At 53.0% G+C, this 17,513-nt stretch overlaps 7 protein-coding genes across 7 annotated transcripts; 6 read left to right on the top strand and 1 right to left on the bottom strand.

The window, feature by feature from the left end:
* Positions 1-143: 143 nt before the first annotated feature.
* Positions 144-1,722, top strand: lys1 (saccharopine dehydrogenase (NAD+, L-lysine-forming); the record flags this gene model as incomplete). The annotated part of the gene is made up of 9 exons (XM_058516837.1): positions 144-204; positions 258-338; positions 399-415; positions 490-730; positions 793-819; positions 870-1,042; positions 1,093-1,189; positions 1,237-1,384; positions 1,440-1,722. The coding sequence occupies 9 exons, from the start codon at positions 144-146 to the stop codon at positions 1,720-1,722; spliced, it is 1,128 nt and encodes a 375-aa protein (XP_058370483.1).
* An 850-nt stretch (positions 1,723-2,572) lies between these two features.
* On the top strand, positions 2,573-4,411 carry N7446_008091 (putative ubiquitin C-terminal hydrolase; the record flags this gene model as incomplete). Its single annotated transcript, XM_058516836.1, has 1 exon — positions 2,573-4,411. One exon carries the CDS (start codon positions 2,573-2,575, stop codon positions 4,409-4,411), a length of 1,839 nt encoding a protein of 612 aa, XP_058370482.1.
* A 760-nt stretch (positions 4,412-5,171) lies between these two features.
* Positions 5,172-6,755, top strand: N7446_008090 (fructose-bisphosphate aldolase FBA1). Its single transcript, XM_058516835.1, has 3 exons — positions 5,172-5,454; positions 5,506-5,919; positions 5,976-6,755. Exons 1-3 carry the CDS (start codon positions 5,347-5,349, stop codon positions 6,534-6,536), a joined length of 1,083 nt encoding a protein of 360 aa, XP_058370481.1. The 5' UTR covers positions 5,172-5,346; the 3' UTR covers positions 6,537-6,755.
* Positions 6,756-7,100: 345 nt separating this feature from the next.
* Positions 7,101-8,758, top strand: N7446_008089 (uncharacterized protein; the record flags this gene model as incomplete). The annotated part of the gene is made up of 2 exons (XM_058516834.1): positions 7,101-7,693; positions 7,742-8,758. Exons 1-2 carry the CDS (start codon positions 7,616-7,618, stop codon positions 8,756-8,758), a joined length of 1,095 nt encoding a protein of 364 aa, XP_058370480.1. The 5' UTR covers positions 7,101-7,615.
* Positions 8,759-8,816: 58 nt separating this feature from the next.
* On the top strand, positions 8,817-10,525 carry N7446_008088 (uncharacterized protein; the record flags this gene model as incomplete). Its single annotated transcript, XM_058516833.1, has 2 exons — positions 8,817-10,352; positions 10,406-10,525. 2 exons carry the CDS (start codon positions 8,817-8,819, stop codon positions 10,523-10,525), a joined length of 1,656 nt encoding a protein of 551 aa, XP_058370479.1.
* A 1,954-nt stretch (positions 10,526-12,479) lies between these two features.
* On the bottom strand, positions 12,480-13,694 carry N7446_008087 (uncharacterized protein; the record flags this gene model as incomplete). Its single annotated transcript, XM_058516832.1, has 1 exon — positions 12,480-13,694. One exon carries the CDS (start codon positions 13,692-13,694, stop codon positions 12,480-12,482), a length of 1,215 nt encoding a protein of 404 aa, XP_058370478.1.
* A 531-nt stretch (positions 13,695-14,225) lies between these two features.
* N7446_008086 (putative RNAPII degradation factor Def1) lies at positions 14,226-16,939 on the top strand (the record flags this gene model as incomplete). The annotated part of the gene is made up of 4 exons (XM_058516831.1): positions 14,226-14,517; positions 14,606-14,707; positions 14,767-16,742; positions 16,790-16,939. The coding sequence occupies 4 exons, from the start codon at positions 14,226-14,228 to the stop codon at positions 16,937-16,939; spliced, it is 2,520 nt and encodes an 839-aa protein (XP_058370477.1).
* Positions 16,940-17,513: the final 574 nt, after the last annotated feature.

Genomic DNA, 17,513 nt, shown 5'->3' with positions numbered 1-17,513 from the left:
ATAATCGGGCTGAGTCATTTCATCGGAACGGAACAACCACCCTCCCCCGCTATCACCGGAGGGGAAAGTGTGTGTCATTGGCAATTGCATTTATTTGCTTGACTTCTTTTATTTTCTTTTATACTTGCAACTACAATTTCACAATGTCTGGACAGAAGATTTGGCTGCGCGCTGAGACCAAGCCCGCTGAGGCGCGGTCTGCCTGTGAGTTGCTGCTACAATGGCGGGAATGAGCAATGGCTAACACATCAATCAAGTGACTCCCACTACTTGCAAGGCATTGATGGATGCTGGGTATGATGTGACCGTTGAGCGCTCCACCCAGCGCATATTTGACGGTATGTCTCAGTTCCAATATGACCAATTCATTGGAATCAATGGCTAATTGTGCTCTCTAGATGAGGAATTCGCCAAGGTACGGCCTGCTCCTAAAAAGCGATGACCCATATCCCCACCCGAGCTCTTTCTAAATACCGTCAAATACTACAGATTGGAGCTCCTCTTGTCGAGGAAGGTTCCTGGGTCAAGGATGCGCCGAAGGACGCCGTCATTCTGGGCCTCAAGGAGCTGCCCGAGGACGATTTCCCTCTGGAGCACGTCCACGTCACTTTTGCCCACTGCTTCAAGCAGCAGGGTGGCTGGGAGAAGGTACTCAGCCGCTGGCCACGCGGCAAGGGCACATTGCTTGACCTGGAGTTCCTCACTGATGACTCTGGACGTCGCGTTGCTGGTAAGAGCTCTCCAATTCTTTTGGTTTTTGACTTCATTTACTAACATGCTTCTTTATAACAGCCTTTGGATGGTCCGCCGGTTACGCAGGTATCTACACATGAGAGTCGTTATTCGGAACAATACTAAGACAAGGATAGGATCTGCTTTGGCTGTGAAGAACTGGGCTTGGCAACAGACAAACCCTAACGAGTCTTTGCCTGCTGAGGTTCCCTATGCCAACCAGGACCGCCTGATCGAGTCTGTCAAGCAGTCTCTTGAGGCCGGCAAGAAGATCGCCGGCAAGGATCCCAAGATCCTTGTCATTGGAGCTGTGAGTACTCGTTTGGTCGACAGAGAGATCAATATCTAACAATTCCATAGCTTGGACGCTGCGGCAGCGGTGCTGTGCAGCTGGCTCGAGATGTTGGTATCCCCGCTGAGAACATCATCGAGTGGGATATGGCAGAGACCGCTGGAGGTTTGTTACTGTCCCTATAATTGAAGTGCCAAACTAACCGTTTTCAGGTGGTCCCTTCGATGCAATCTCTCACAAGGCCGATATCTTCGTCAACTGCATCTACCTGTCCGCGAAGATTCCTCCTTTCGTGAGCCGCGAGTCCCTCTCCGAGCCCAACCGAACCTTGAGTGTTGTCTGCGACGTCAGCGCCGACACGTAAGTTGACTGATTTCGATTCAGTAAGCATAGTCATGTAGCTAATTCTCTACAGCACCAACCCCCACAACCCTATTCCCATCTACGACATCACTACCACATTCGACAAGCCCACTGTGCCCGTGGACCTCCCCAAGTCCAACGGACCTCCCCTCAGCGTGATCAGCATTGATCACCTGCCCTCTCTCCTCCCCCGTGAGAGCTCTGAGATGTTCAGCACCGCTCTCCTGCCTAGCCTTCTTACCCTGAACGACCGGGCCAACGCTCGAGTCTGGAAGCAGGCCGAGGAGCTCTTCGATGAGAAGGTTGCTACTCTGCCCAAGGAGTACCAGGCTTAAACCGAGGGTTTCTGGACGATGAATTTATATGATTTGATGGTACATTGATAGAATCCGTTTTGGAAAAAGAATACTACAAAAGATGCATGTTCACTCACCATTCAGCAACTCTTGGCATATGTGTAGCCACGTAGAATCTTCTTCTAGAAGGACTGCACCTGCAGTGTCTATTTGAAATTGGTACGACAGGGTCCAAATGAACATGGATGCTTTTAATTACCTGGCTCTAACCCCTTTCTCTCCTATTTGTTTTCTTCCAAAGTACCTGTATCGGGGCACCAGTCATGACCTGTCTAAAAGTCTGTATACCAGAGGCCTGAGCTTATAAAAACCGCCTCTTCTCAACGTGGCTCTACCCCAGACTAAGTCAACAACCCTGAAGTGCGGGGGATCTCTGCGTCAGACGGATATCCGGAGAATCCGTCCGTGGCGGTTCCGCTTAACGTGCCTGGGCTAAGAATGTTGCCATTGGGCGGAAGTCGGGGTATCGCGAAAACGAGGCCAGGAATGTGTCCTCCTGAAACGCCCTGGAGTGCCCGGGACGATCATCGGAATTTGCCCATTTCTGCGAATCCTGGAGTTTCATCTCTTTCTCCGCATGAACTCGCTCCACTCCCTTTCTCCTCTCCCCGGCCGAACCCGCTCAATCCTTGCCTAAGTGAGCCTCCCGTTCTCAGTCCGCTCTCACCGACGACCGCCACTGGCATTGGACCTCACCTTTCACCAAAACGAGCACACTCCTAGCCACTATTCAAGCCAACTCGACGATGGGGTAATGAGACAGAAGCTTCCCTGCCTCGATACCTTACCAACACACGAAGCGCCGAACCCCTCCTAACCACCCACCTCGATGCCAGAGAAGCCGACGACGGTCGCCGCCTATGCGGCTGGGGCCTCACTGGCCGCTGTTGCACTATTCTACGTCTTCGGACCGAACTACACAATCGACGGAGATGAATCGAATGACAGCAATCGCAAGAAAAGCATCGTAGGCCTGTCGAACCTAGCCAATGACTGCTTCATCAATTCGGTGCTGCAAGCCCTGGCCGGACTAGGAGACCTGCGAGTCTACCTGATCCACGAACTGCACCGGCGCCAACTGGACGGACCAGAGACATACCACGCAGTGCCAAGTGATGGCGAGCTCTCCGGAGCGCGAGAGGACAAGCTGCGCGAGTTGCAGCAGGGCATAACCACGCGGGCATTGAAGGAGATGCTGGATCGGTTAAATGAACGGCCTATATATAAGAAGACGATCTCGGCGCGTGACTTTATCCAGGCTTTGGAATACGCGTTCCGCACGCGCATTAGTCGCAATCAGCAGGATGCGCAGGAGTTCTTGCAGATTGTTCTTGAGAGACTGTGCGATGAGTATCATGCGGGCGTGCGTGCACGGAAGCGAGCGCTTGGTTCTGCGTCTGCTTCTGTGGCGGTGGGAGATGCGCGTGAGGGGAGTCCGCAGGAGAGCTCATCTGAGGTGGAGGTGCGCATTGATGATGGCTCCCCTAATGGCTTACCTGCTATCATTGACACCAAGCTCAAGGAGATTGACCGAGAGTCTGGATTCCCCTTCGAAGGCAAGATGGAGTCTCAGATTGAGTGTCAGTCCTGTCACTACCAATATAAGCCGAACCAGACGGCTTTTGTCAACTTGACACTGCAGGTGCCGCAGAAGAGCTCGACTACGCTCAGCTCGTGTTTCGATGGTCTTCTAAAGACTGAATATATTGAAGATTTCCGCTGCGATAAGTGTCGCATGCAGCATGCAGTGGAGGTCAAGTCCCAGGAGCTAGCCCGTGCACGAGCACAGAGCGACAAAGATCGATTGGAGCAGGAGATTGCACGCATTCGTGAGGCAATGGAGACCGACCCCGAAGCCGAGCTCGAGGGGATCGTGTTTCCTCCGTCCGAGACAGTCCCTAAGCGCAGAATCGCGCGGCATATGCGTATTACGGCGTTCCCCAAAGTCATCGCTATTCACCTTTCACGGTCGATCTTTGACCGGAGTAGCTCAAGCAAGAATGCCGCCAAGGTCTCGTTCCCTGAGCGGCTTCCTCTGGGCAGCATCTTGAGCCAGAAGTGGTACAAGCTGCTGGCCATTGTCTGCCACAAGGGCAGCCACCACAGTGGTCACTACGAATCCTTCCGACGCAATCATATCTACCCGCCGTTCTCCACGCCGGAGGTCTTCAGCTCCTATGCTCAAAGTCGTGCGGCCAGCGAGAACCCCTCGGCCGCACCTAGCCCGCGTATCGCGCCACGCAGCAGCCCCGATCCCGACATCACCGGAAGCATCTCGACCAGCAACTCCTCCACCTCCCTCTCCGGCGCCTCAGCCTCCGCAACACGACTCACACCTCCCCTCCCGCGACCCACGACCTCCAGCTCGCGCCGTTCCTTCCAGAGCACCTCCTCCAAACACGCCTCTCCCTCGGACAGTAACAGCCCAACGGCCGACCAGGGCCGCTGGAGTACATCTACATCGGTTCCGCGCCCCTCCCTGGACACCCCCACGGGGGTCAGTTCGCGACTTCGACGTCGTCGCAAGCCGATGGATCGCTGGTGGCGCATCTCTGATGAGAAGATTAAGGAATGCAAGACTTCTGATGTGCTGGGCATGCAGAGGGAAGTCTACCTCTTATTCTATGAGTTGGAGAAACCCGACCCGAGCCCCGCCGAGAGGCGTTGATCGCATCGGAGGATTGTTTTTAGAGTATATTCCGTTCAGTTGTAAATACGGAGTCAAATCTAGAATACATGTGCGAACATTATATGCCCCATGGTAGAGAGTAGATTAGAGTAGAGTACAGAATACAGAGACACAGAATATAGTTCCCCAGGCGACATTTGCCCAACATGTGAGACAATTGTTGAGGTGTTAGTGCCGATTAACGGTTGTTCTGTTCCGATGATGTCACCTGCAGATCAAGCTCCCCTCCTCGAGATCGAACTTGTTAGAAGGTGGAACCATAGACGTTGGTTACAGGAAATATGTAGAGTCAACCGGATTGAATGGAAGTAGAAGTCCGCCGGATACTGTAGTAGTAGGCCGGTTTCAAGGTTGCTATGTGGAAATACGGCGAACGGCTTCGAATTTCCTCGGTTCCCCGCTACGAACAAAACACGGAGGGGGGTCAATTCTTTAGCAGACATGCGTAGATGTAGTTGTAGCTATAATAATCATAGTCATAGTAGCTAGTGTAGAGTGATTGACTATAGTAGCTCCTTGATAAGTCTAGAAATTGTTCCGGCTAACTTAATTCTCTTATACTCATAGCTGAAGCTCAAGTCTATACACACGATGTGTTGAGCACTCGGCAGGTCGGGCCAGAACGGAGTAAATGGAGTAGACCGGGATACAGAGCACCGGAGGGCCATACATAAAGAAGCTATTAACTCTTTGAAACTAAACTCCTGAAATCATTCTGACCTCAGTTCCACACGCTCCACCACCGGTGAGTTTGCCTTCACCGATGACGCTCTGCCCCTCCGAACTTGCCCCTCCTATTTAAAATCTGCCCGCTTTCGTCTCTCGGTAAAGACTGCTTGACTACTTGTACTGACCATTTCCCCCTTTTCCTCTTCTCCAGACATTACTTTCTTCCTTTTTGTACAAACTTCATCATGGGTGTCCTTGAACAGCTTAACCGCAAGTCCGGCGTCATTGTCGGCGACGATGTTCTCCGTCTCTTCGAGTACGCTAAGGAGAAGCAGTTCGCTATCCCCGCCATCGTGAGTTCGCACCGTCAACACATCCCAATTCGGTGTGACTAACCATCTTAGAACGTCACCTCCTCCTCCACCGTTGTCGCTTCTCTCGAGGCTGCCCGTGATCAGAACTGCCCCGTCGTTCTGCAGATCTCCCAGGGTGGTGCTGCCTACTTCGCCGGTAAGGGTGTGAGCAACGGTGACCAGAAGGCCTCCATTGCTGGCTCCATCGCCGCTGCCCACTACATCCGCAGCGTCTCCCCGGCCTACGGTATCCCCGTCATCCTCCACACCGACCACTGCGCCAAGAAGCTCCTGCCTTGGCTCGATGGCATGCTCGATGAGGACGAGCGCTACTTCAAGCTCCACGGCGAGCCCCTCTTCTCCTCCCACATGATCGACTTGTCTGAGGAGCCCGTCGACTGGAACATCTCCACTACCGCCGCCTACCTGAAGCGTGCTGCCCCCATGAAGCAGTGGCTCGAGATGGTAAGTCAATTTATACAAGAAGCTTCCCTCTGATTCAATGCTAATAATAATTGTAGGAGATCGGTATCACTGGTGGTGAGGAGGATGGTGTCAACAACGAGGATGTTGACAACAACTCCCTCTACACCCAGCCCGAGGACATCCTGGCCATCCACAACGCCCTCGGCGCCATCAGCCCCTACTTCTCCATTGCCGCTGGCTTCGGTAACGTCCACGGTGTCTACAAGCCCGGCAACGTCAAGCTCCACCCCGAGCTCCTCTCCAAGCACCAGAAGTACGTCGCCGAGCAGACCAAGTCCAAGTCTAGCAAGCCCGTCTTCTTCGTCTTCCACGGTGGCTCCGGCTCCTCCAAGGCCGAGTTCAAGGAGGCCATCAGCTACGGTGTCGTCAAGGTCAACGTCGACACTGACATGCAGTACGCCTACCTGACCGGTGTCCGTGACTTCGTTCTCAAGAACAAGGACTACCTCATGTCCCAGGTCGGTAACCCCGACGGTGCCGACAAGCCCAACAAGAAGTTCTTCGACCCCCGCGTCTGGGTTCGCGAGGGTGAGAAGACCATGAGCAAGCGTGTTCAGGAGGCGCTTGAGGACTTCAACACTTCTGGCCAGCTGTAAATGTTGTCGGCCTGATGTCTTTCTCTTTTCTTTGATTCCCATATCCTCTCTTCATGCTGCCAAAAAAGCGTTGGGCGCGCCTGGGGACGATGGCGTCTTGGTTGTATGTCGCGTTGTATTCTGACACGCTGTAATGAATGTCCGTACGGTCCTTGACCACTCTTTGGAATATGAAAAATTCTGATGATAGTATATTATTGCTATGTAAACAGTAAAGTAACTCTTTCTACACATCAAGAACCTCAGATGTGTCAGGTGGAAGTCTTGTAGCTTGCATATTTGAGGCCCCCCCCCAGGAGAGCGTGTCAGGCGGAAGTTGCCGATGTAAGTTTCAGTAGGAGTTGCATCACTTGATATTTTCCCGCACGTGAGGGGCTACTGTAGTAAACCCCCAAAAATAACTGTACGGAGTTTTCTACTGAAACATTCAACAAGTCTATAACGTATAACGTTAGTTAAGTTTTGGTCAAGGTTTTCATGTAGGATGCCTCAGGCGACAATGAGGTAATAGACAAAACTCCCAGGGCCAAACACAACAAACGGTAACTCCAGACTCAAAAACAACTCCAACACATCACACACGCAGGGGCACACGTACTTGTACCTACATGGCTGATGTGTTACCCTGGACCCGACAATCGCAATGTTCCAGACTATCCCGTCATGAGGTGCCTGATTGGCTTGCCACTTGATACAGGGTGGCGGTCTGCCAATGATGCGAATGGGGATGGGTCGGACGGAGAGATAAAAACATGTTGGAACGCCACAAGGCACGTATTATGTTGACGCAAAGGGAGCTGATCTTAAGAGCCGTGGGAACGGCTAATTACAGTGTTCAAAGTCAAGAAAATCTGCCAAGTTGGAGTCCAACGGTGATCCGCAATATCGATCGGTTCTAATAATAACGGAGTCCAGACCTGTGTCCACTTTTCTTTCATTCTTGGGCTTTGCGCTTGTCTCACCTCGTTTTTTTTTGCCCAGTCTTGTCTATTCTCTGTTTTTCTTGACTTCATGCTCTAAATCCTCTTTCTCACCGGCCTCTCGTTTATGCCGGTTCGCCATTCGTTTGATCTGACGCCATGGATCTGGCCTTGAAGGTCCGCGATGACGGGACTGATGAGTTCCTCAAGCTCATTCAGAATCCCTTCCAATCTTCTGTATGTTGAATTCGTGACAGTGAGGGAATATTCGCTAACTCATTACAGTTCGCTATCACCGCCATCTGGACCTCGCTAGGTACTTCGCTTGGTATCACTGTCGTCCTCGCCCTCCTCTTCTCCCTTGTCCGACCCCGACACTCGTTGGTTTATGCACCCAAGGTCAAGCATGCAGACCTCAAACACTCTCCACCTCCGGTGGGCAAGGGTTTCTTCTCCTGGGTGAAGCCAGTGATCAACACACGGGAAGCCGAGCTCGTCGAAACAGTTGGTCTGGACGCCGCGATCTTCCTGCGCTTTACCAAGATGTGCCGCAACATCTTTATCCTTCTCAGCATCATCGGCTGCCTCGTTATGATTCCGATCAATGTCACACAAAGCAAGGGCACAGGAGATGGGACCACCCAATCGAAATTCGCGATGATGACGCCGATCTACGTTTATGGCACACCCACCTGGAGCCAAGTCGTATGTGCCTGGGCTTTCGACATAATCATTGCTTTCTTCCTGTGGAGGAATTACCGTGCCGTGCGGAATCTGCGGAGAAAATATTTCCAGAGCTCCGAATACCAGCGCAGTCTGCATGCGCGAACTCTGATGATCACCGATATTCCCCCCGCTGATCGTAGCGACGAGGGAATCCTACGACTTACCGATCAGGCGAATCCCACCGCTGCCATTCCCCGTGCTGCGATTGGCCGAAATGTCAGGGATCTACCCCGGATTATCAAGGAGCACGAAGAAGCAGTCCGAGAGCTTGAGTCCGTTTTGGCCAAGTATCTCAAAAACCCCGACCGACTTCCCGCGAAGCGACCTCTTACACGCCCTGCTCGCAGCCAGCGAAGCAAATATACCGGTGGAAAGGTGGATGCGATCGATTACCTTACGGTGCGAATTCGGGTTTTGGAAGAAGAAATCAAACACGGGAGAGCGTCGATTGATCGCCGGAACGCCATGCCTTATGGTTTCGCTAGTTGGGAAAATATCGAGCATGCTCACGCCGTGGCATGGAGTGCTCGCCGCAAGCCCCCAGGGTACCGTTATCGGTCTTGCGCCGCGGCCTAGCGATCTCATTTGGGAGAACCTGCCTCTTTCGAAGGGAGCACGCAAGTGGAAGCGATTCATGACTTTCATCTGGGTTACATGCTTGACATTCTTGTGGGTTGTTCCTAACGGTCTAATTGCCATCTTCTTAGCCAACTTGCACAATTTGGGTCTTGTGTGGCCGGATTTCCAGACTTCGATGAACGCAAACCCGAACGTGTGGGCTGCTGTTCAGGGTATTGCCTCACCCGCGCTTACTTCGCTGGTTTATCTCGTGCTTCCGATCATTTTCCGTCGACTTTCTATCAAGGGAGGTAGCAAGACCAAAACATCCCGTGAACGTCACGTTCTGGGTCACCTTTATGCCTTCTTCGTGTTCAACAATCTGGTTGTCTTCTCGCTCTTCTCGGCTGCTTGGACTTTCGTGGCTACCGTAGTTGAAAAGACCAACACCGATCATGAAAATGCTTGGCAAGCCATCGTTGATAGCCGGTTTTACGCTACACTGATCTCTGCGCTCTGCAATGTTTCGCCGTTCTGGGTGACCTACCTTTTGCAGCGAAACCTTGGTGCTGCTATTGATCTCGTTCAGCTCGTCAACATGGTCTGGGTCTGGTTTGCTAGGACGTTCCTTTCGCCGACACCTCGGCAGTCCATTGAATGGACTGCGCCTCCGCCGTTCGACTATGCCAGCTACTACAACTACTTCCTCTTCTATGCTACTGTTGCTCTCTGTTATGCAACCCTGCAGCCAATTGTGTTGCCTGTGACAGCCTTGTACTTTGGCGTTGACGCCATGCTGAAGAAGTACCTACTGATGTACGTCTTTGTTACCAAGAACGAATCCGGTGGTTTATACTGGCGAGTTTTGTTCAATCGCCTGGTCTTCGCCACCATCCTCGCCAACGTTATCATCGCTTTCGTTGCCAAGTCCAACGGCACCTGGACCATGGTGTTCTGCGTCATTCCCCTGCCTTTCCTCATGATCGGTTTCAAGATCTACTGCATGAAGACCTTCGATGCCGACATCGAGTACTACAACCGCGCCAATCTAACAGACGCCGAGGCATTGGGCGTGGGAAAGTCCAGCAAGAAGGCAGCCGAACGTCTCAACTCCAAATTCGGCCATCCAGCCCTGTACAAACCTCTTATGACCCCAATGGTTCATGCCAAGGCCGCCGAAGCCCTGAAAGAAATCTATCAAGGCCGCCTCGACCAAGGCGACACAGCAGGGGAATACTCAGACATAGCCCTAAACCCAATGCTATCCTCGCAACCAGGCAAATCCGCCGAACCAGCACCCTTCGAAGTCGTCCCGGAGCACCAGCTCGACTTCTCCTACTTCAAAGACCGCGCCGACTTCCGCGACGAATTCGGCGGCGGCATCTACGGCCGCCCAGAAGATCTCATGACAGAACGCTCCCAAACCCCGCGCTCAACCCTAGGCGGCGAATGGTCCCCCAGCTCCTCCCGCGCCTCCTCGCCAGCCCCCTCCCTCCCCTCAATCACCCCCTCAAATTACACGAGGGCCACGTGCCCTCCGATCCCACAGGCCTCATCCACCCGGCCTTCCGCGTTCCCCTCTCCCGAGGCGACAGTGGCACTTCCGTGCCGGGTGTGTATACCCCCATGGACGAGAGCGAGTCTCATCTTCTCAGTCATGCCCAGACGCCTGCACAATCAGATGTCAACCCGCTGGATCGGTGGCGTACGCGTGGCTATGGGCCTGTCGAGCAGGAGGACGAGCCTTCGCTTACTTCTTATGAGGCGTACCGTTCTCGGCGGTAACGTTAGTCTGTGACTATGTGCATGTCACAAAAATATTGCATATAGTCTTTTTGGGTTATTGGATTTACTTTTTGGCGACTGGATTAGCGGTGTGTTTCTTTTCTTGTATACGAAGGTCACGATTCATTCCCTTGGTACCCGCTTGACTGGTCATATGTTTGGTTATAGTATGGATATAGATCCGCTTGTATTTTGGTATCTTATGTATATCACTGTCTACATTATCAACCTTGATTCTCATTTAGATCATTGGTTTTATCTTTTCCAGCTTCGTGCTTATAGTTCTTTGGCACTAGCGATCTTGATATATAGCAGTATTATATCTGCCAAATGCCGTTTCATTATCCTAAATAGATAGATACACAGTTGCTATTAGGCCTGCACAGGCTGAGGTTTGCTAAGTACCATCTCTGGAATCTTCCGCGTCTGGGTTATATAAAGAACCTACATGCCCATATAGAATCTTCCTTCCCACATATCCGCATCCTAAGCACTTATCCCTAACTCTATCTCTCTAACTATATGTAATCACCCAAGGGGTGCTGTGAGATATCCAAGTGGACACCCAGGTATATTCTCTCAATAAATTCCCATACCCTATCTCCAACCTATACTCCCGTTCTAACACTGAATACAAAGGGGCACCATCAAATTCCCCCACGGAATGTCTCTCCAATAATGGCACTAATCCAATCAAAAGCCGTCGTCGGTATCTCGTCTTCATTCAATGAACCAACAAAGCCCATCCAAGCGTAGCAGCTGGCCTTAACGCTGTATCGCTGTCGACTTGTGCCATGCTTGGTTAACCTCCCACCTCTTTTGGCGAAGACATTGCAGACATGGATGGATGTGGATATGGTGCCTGGTGTTGGTAGATTCCGCTGTTATGTTGGGAGTGTGCAGCCAGAATAGCAGTGCACCCTCAAGAGGAAAGGGTTTACTATCTAGAAATGGGCATCCTGAAGCAAAGTGGCGCCGGTATCGCAAGTTCTTCAAGCTACAGTCAGCCGAAAGCGACCCGTCGAACTTTCATACTCGAGTTTCTCTATCCGCGGACTTAAATCATCCCTCTTTCCGTTCCAGGCCTGGGCGGTCTACCTGATTCTCTCCCAAGAGCGTGATTCCCATGGGGATTTTCTTGCTGATGATATGGGGCTGGGGAAGGTGATTTCCTTGAAAAGATGGTCAATCATTCACGTTAAATGACCACAGAGCGCTAACCTATCTCGTCAATAGACCCTGACCATGATCGCGGTGATCGATTTTTGGTTGGCCAGTGAATTGAATCAGAGGACAACAAATTGAATATAGAGAATGTTGGGTCTGCCCCGAGTTCACGTTTGCATTGAACTCTTGGGCTGTGTTGACATGTAGATGGAGTCTAGCGGATAAGGGACGACATGATATAGGGGGGAATGTGTATTTTTGAACTACGTATGCGCGTAATTGATCTGAGTGTGATAGATCTAGCTTATTGTAGATTGTTTCTGGAAATTGCGGGGAAGGAATGAGGCTGTGATGCCATTGTATTGTATTCAATTGCGATGCTGGTTTGCTGCTTGTACACATTCAGTCATATAATATCACACAACCTGTGCTTTTTACAATTCCTCCACTTTGTATCTCATATATCAGCAAAGACTGCATAGAGACCTGTCAGTACGGATTATATGGCTATCCTTCTGATGGCACAATGAGGTCGGCATAGCAGCGGTGAGAAGATCATCACGGCTGTATGGTATTCCGGAGCGGGGAGGCCGATCACTAATTTGATCGCTCGGATCGCCAATCCACTGTGCAGTGTGATGCACGAATGTGGGAGCGAGTTGAGGACAATGGCGGTGTATCAGTCGGTGATTGTAACGCGTAGAGACACAGGGACCATAGACGTATCCGCTAGGGGTATATGCTTGCGCAAGGGTATGAGATTCGTTCAGTCATTAAGGCAAGGGTATCATGTAAAGTTCCAGTTCAAGCGGGCGAGGTGTTCCTCTTCGGATAGGTGCGTATCAGATCTCTCGGTGGCCGTTGGCGCTGGCTTCTCCGGCAGCAAAGCCGAAATATTTTGCTCCAGGCGGGAGATATCACGGAATCTCTTTCGTTCGACGAGAACTCGAAGTGCCTCGGTACCAATATCGAAGAATGCGTCTCGTCTGGCCTCATTCCACGTTTGGAACTTGGTTGGTGACAGATTCTCCACAAATTGGAGGAATGGACGGGAATCGGGGTTTGTGGGATGACAGACGGCCACCGATGCTACCAACAAAGATCGGGGAGATAGCACAGAGACCACGTCCTTGAAATGATCATATATTGCCTCTGATACCTCATCTCTCATTGGCTTTTGCTCCACGGCCATACGGCTTAGGTGAGCAGCTGCAGCCAGGAGCATTGGTTTCCTCGACTTGTGGGAACATGCGCTTTGGAAATGCATCTGGCATACACGCAGGTAAGTTGCAATTGCGGAGCCAAATCCGTTACCGGTGTGTAATTCTGCATCGACAAAATCGACGAGAAGATGACTGAAGGTCTGCCTGGCGAGCCCTTCGGTCATCTTACCGTTTTTGCTACCTAAGTCATTGCTCATGAGTGTCTCCAGCCACTTCAAAGCAGTGCTATGCAGTCCCTCTGCAACCATAAATTTGGTCAACGAGATCGTTGCTGACCGGGTACGGAGAAGTGACTGTCGGGAAGCACCATCTGACGCCCAGTACCAATTCACGACTCTCTCCGCAGCTCGGGACGCTTTCATATCTTCCGGGGATCTGGCAAGAAGAAGCTGGGATTTGAGACAATCATTGATGGTGGCTGCAGTGGCAGAACCAGCGGCAGCGAGTTCGTCAAAAACCACCATGGGTTCTTCCGAGAGCCGTCGCTGTCCCTCTATGCTCCGCAACACCGCGGCTTCCTGAGGACTGGTTTTGGCGGGGACTATCCGGAATAGAGGATTGTCGAGGATATTCTGCAGATGCAAGTCGGTTGCATGTGCCGATGATTCGGGGTTTGGAAGAGGTCGGTCATTGCTGACTGCGGGATAGGCCCGGTCTAACTGACGACGAAAGGACGATGTGAGGGCATTGAGAAGCTGCTGAGACTCTCGTGGAGTCCGTGGCAATGGCTGGTGGATCTTAGGCCAAGACTTGAACTGAAAAATCGAGGTCCCCTTCATGTTGACGGTGGGCTGTACAGAGAGGATGGTATGATGAAAGCATAAAGAAGTCAGGTCTCCAGGGCGGTGAGAGCCACCAGATGCATGACGAGTAGAAGAACACCAGTCGAACAGTTCAACATGCGAATAGTAGACCAAATTGGACAGACCAACTAGCCCAAATCAATTTATAGTCTGTTATATCTCCACTAATATATAGCACTATCCATCTCTCGTAGCCTCAACCCCATGTTCTCTACGCCCCCAGGCACCCAATAAGCGTCACTCGCTAAAAGCCAGGCAGCGCCAAGACCTGAGGGAGCAACTCTGATTCCGTTAGCTTTTGATCCTTCCTTCAACTCCATCTCCTGCGCTTTTCTCCCTCAACTCTTTTGTTTCATTTTCCTGTCTATCTCGGCCCCGTGCCTGTGGTCCTGGTGCTGATCCTCTCTTCTGCGAGGGTGCATCCCCATTATACTTTCCTCCCTTCGAACGAACTCCATCGTGACCTCCTACCCAATTCCGACCTCTTCATCACATTCATCTACCAACATGTCCGAAATTCAGAACCGGTCCTCCGCTTCGCGGGGCAGAGTATCCGCCCGTGGCGGCCGTGGCGGCTTCAGCTCCAGAGGTGGTCGTGGTGGAAGCAGCAGATCTGCAAACGATAACTCAGACGTCTCATCCTTCGAGGAAGGCGAAATTGGACAGATGAAGAAGAAGTACTCCGAGACTCTGCCTATGCTTAAGGAAATGTTCCCCGACTGGAAGGACGAAGATCTGGTCTTTGCTCTGGAAGATTCGAACGGCGAGCTCTTGGAAGCAATTGAGCGCATTAGTGAAGGTCGAGCCCCCGTTGCCCTAAATCCCCCCATTGACTCGAGATTTCCGACTATCTTGATTCAAGGACCCATAACTGACGAGCCGTGCAGGTAATGTGTCTCAGTGGGGCAAGGTTGAGAAGAAGACCGCAGACCGGACTCGCCCTAAGCCCAAGGAGGCTCAGAACCCCCGACCGAAACGAATGCAGCTTCGTCCCGTGCTACCCGTGGCCGTGGTGGACTAGAGACTCGTGGTGGTCGTGTTCGCGCAGACCGGGGCCGTGGCGGTCGCGGTGGCCGTGCTGGAGCTGGAGCTGCTACGAACGGAACTCGCCCTGTGGCTAGTGCTGTAGAGACTTCCGCGCCCGCTCCTACAAGTGCTACTACATCTGCATGGGACACGCCCAAGACGGAGGAGAACAACGCAGAGGCTTCATCCGGTGGGGCATGGGGGTCCACAGAGTCGCCTGAAACCCAGAGCAGTGTGATCCCCGAGGGAACGAAGAAGGGGTGGGCTAGCCTCTTCGCCAAACCAGCCCCTCCTCCGCCTCAGAAGAAGCCTCAGCCCGCTGCCCCTGCTCCTGCTTCCGAGCAGCCTGCCGAGCCCGTCGCTGAACCATCCGTTCCTGCTCCTGCCCCCGCTCCCGAACCTGCTCCAGTGCCCGCCGCTTCGCAGAAGACCCCCGTCGCAAAGCCCACTCAACCCGTCATTCCTGCCGTTCCTAACACCTCCGCCAACCAGCTCAAGAACGACTTGACTGAGACAAACCTTGAACGTATCCCCGATGTGTCCGCTCCCGCTCCCACTGCGACCGCCGCTAGCACCGTTGGCAGTGGTATGGACCCCGCTGCTGCTGCCGCCGCTGCTACTCCCTCCCGTTTCTCCTCTTCTGCCTATCCTCCTAGCGCTACCAAGCAGGGCCGAACCCCTGGTCTCCAACGCCGTGTCATGGAGCAGCAGCAGGCTGTCGTCATGCCCGGTAACCACGCTGTGGACCGTGCTGCTGTTCAGTTCGGTAGCATGGGCTTGAACGGCGACGCAGTTGACATTGATGAGAACCGCGAGGAGGCCGAGACCCGCGCTCAGCCCCCTCAACACTCCCCCGTTGCTCCTCGTGCCTCCCTCCCTCCCACCCAGGGTCCTCCCTCTATGGAGACTGGTGCTGCTGGGCGCCCTGCCCCTGGTCTGCCTCCGGTCCCCCAGGCCTCTACCGCCGACTCCTTCAACGACTTTGCCCGTTACTCCGAGCCTCAGCAGAAGCCCTTCGATCCTTTCACCCAGCAGGTCACCCAGCCCCAGCCTCAGATCCCTGAGCCTTTCGCCAACCAGGCCCAGGCCCCTGTCCAGCCTACCGCTACTACTGGTAGCGAGTACTCTCCTTTCTATGCCGCCGACCAGCAACGTTTCCCCTACAACTACTACGGCAGCTACGGCCAGACCCAGGATGCCCCCGCCGGACCCCGCGCTGGAGCCGGATTCGGTGTCTCTGGTGCCGAAGCCCAGCCGCAGATCCCTACCACGCAGCCTCCAAGCCGCTACGGCCCTGTCGATGCCAACAACAGCGGACACAACACCCCCAATCCTACTCTCCCCGCCACGCAGCAAACCCCCACTGCTCAGCACATGCCTGGCCAGAGCGCTCAGCACGGTTATGGTGGCTATGGCTACCCCTACTACAACAACCCCCACTACGCTTCGTACATGAACCAGATGACGCAGCAGCAGTACGGCCGCAATCGTCCCATGTACGATGATGCCCGCCGCTACGAAGACCACTATATGCAGCAGCAACAACAACAGCAGCAGCACAACTCCCAGTACTACGGCAGCCAGTACGGTCCATATGCTGGCAAGGGTGGCATGTACGGTCAGCCCCACGCTGGCTTCTCCTACGACCAACACTCTTCTTCCCCCGCCAACGCCGGTAGCTTTGCCCAGGCCGTTCCCGGCCGTGACTCCGTCTACGGCCGCACCGGCTCTGCTCAGCCTTCCGACAGCCAGCAATCTGCCACCGGCTCCAACGCCTTCGGCACTGGAATGTCTGATGTCTTCGGCCGCTCTCAGGGTAGCTTCGGCCAGAACCCTCCCATCGCCGGACAGGCCCCCGTGGCTACCGACGAGACCAAGGGTTTCGAAGCCCCCAAGGCCGGTGGACCTAGCCCGTCCCTCGCCCAGAACCGCCCCGGGTCCGCTACCAACAGCGTCCCCGGACAGCCCCAGGCTCAGAGCGGTATCCCCCTCTCCAGGGTCAACAGACTCAGGCCTTCGGCAGCTACCCTCAGCTGAACCCCCAGTACGGTGGACTCGGTGGACTCGGTGCCCACCAGGGCGCAGCCACTCAGGGCCACCAGGCTACTGGCTACGGCAGCTACGGTGCCGGCTTTGCTAACTACTATGGCAACTCCAACAACCGTGGCGGCTGGGGTGGCAACTACGGCCACTAAAAGATGAAAGAAGAAACGAAAGGGGAGACATAATGACCCACCAAACACATATGGCGTTGCATTTGCGGGTGATTTGAAAAGGGTATGGTTTTTGTCTACATTACCAGGGTAAAACACATGTCTTGTCAAAGGCCATGACAGACGGAACCCAGAATATTTTCTCATCATCTTTCTCTCTTCAGCTGTGTAATCTCTACTCTCTTGGGGAGCTTGGCCGGTTTTTATTTGATTTTGGGGAACTGTTCCGTTATGCTTTTTCTTTTTCTTTTTTTTTTTCTTTTTATGGTTGAGTTGTTTTCTCATTTTGCTCTGCTCTCTTCTGATGGGCCTGTATTAAATTCACCCCTTCTTCTCTAGGTTTATTTACTTTTCCTTTTCTCTCTACCTAGGTAGTCGGTGTCTGTGTCTCTTCGGGTCCGGTGTGTCACTTGTTCTGCGGACGGTTCTGCTTGCTCTCTTTTTTTTTCTTTTTTACGCATCCTCCTTCTGTGTTTGTTTCTTTGCTCCCCCACACCTTGTGCAATATCGGTCTATGATTATGATGGCTCAATGGGTCTGGTAGAGGTAGATCCAA

Source organism: Penicillium canescens (assembly GCF_028828765.1).
Source record: "Penicillium canescens strain IBT 15451 chromosome Unknown utg000005l_segment0_segment0, whole genome shotgun sequence".
Classification (NCBI taxonomy): domain Eukaryota; kingdom Fungi; phylum Ascomycota; class Eurotiomycetes; order Eurotiales; family Aspergillaceae; genus Penicillium; species Penicillium canescens.
This window is presented reverse-complemented; position numbering and strand designations above follow the sequence as displayed.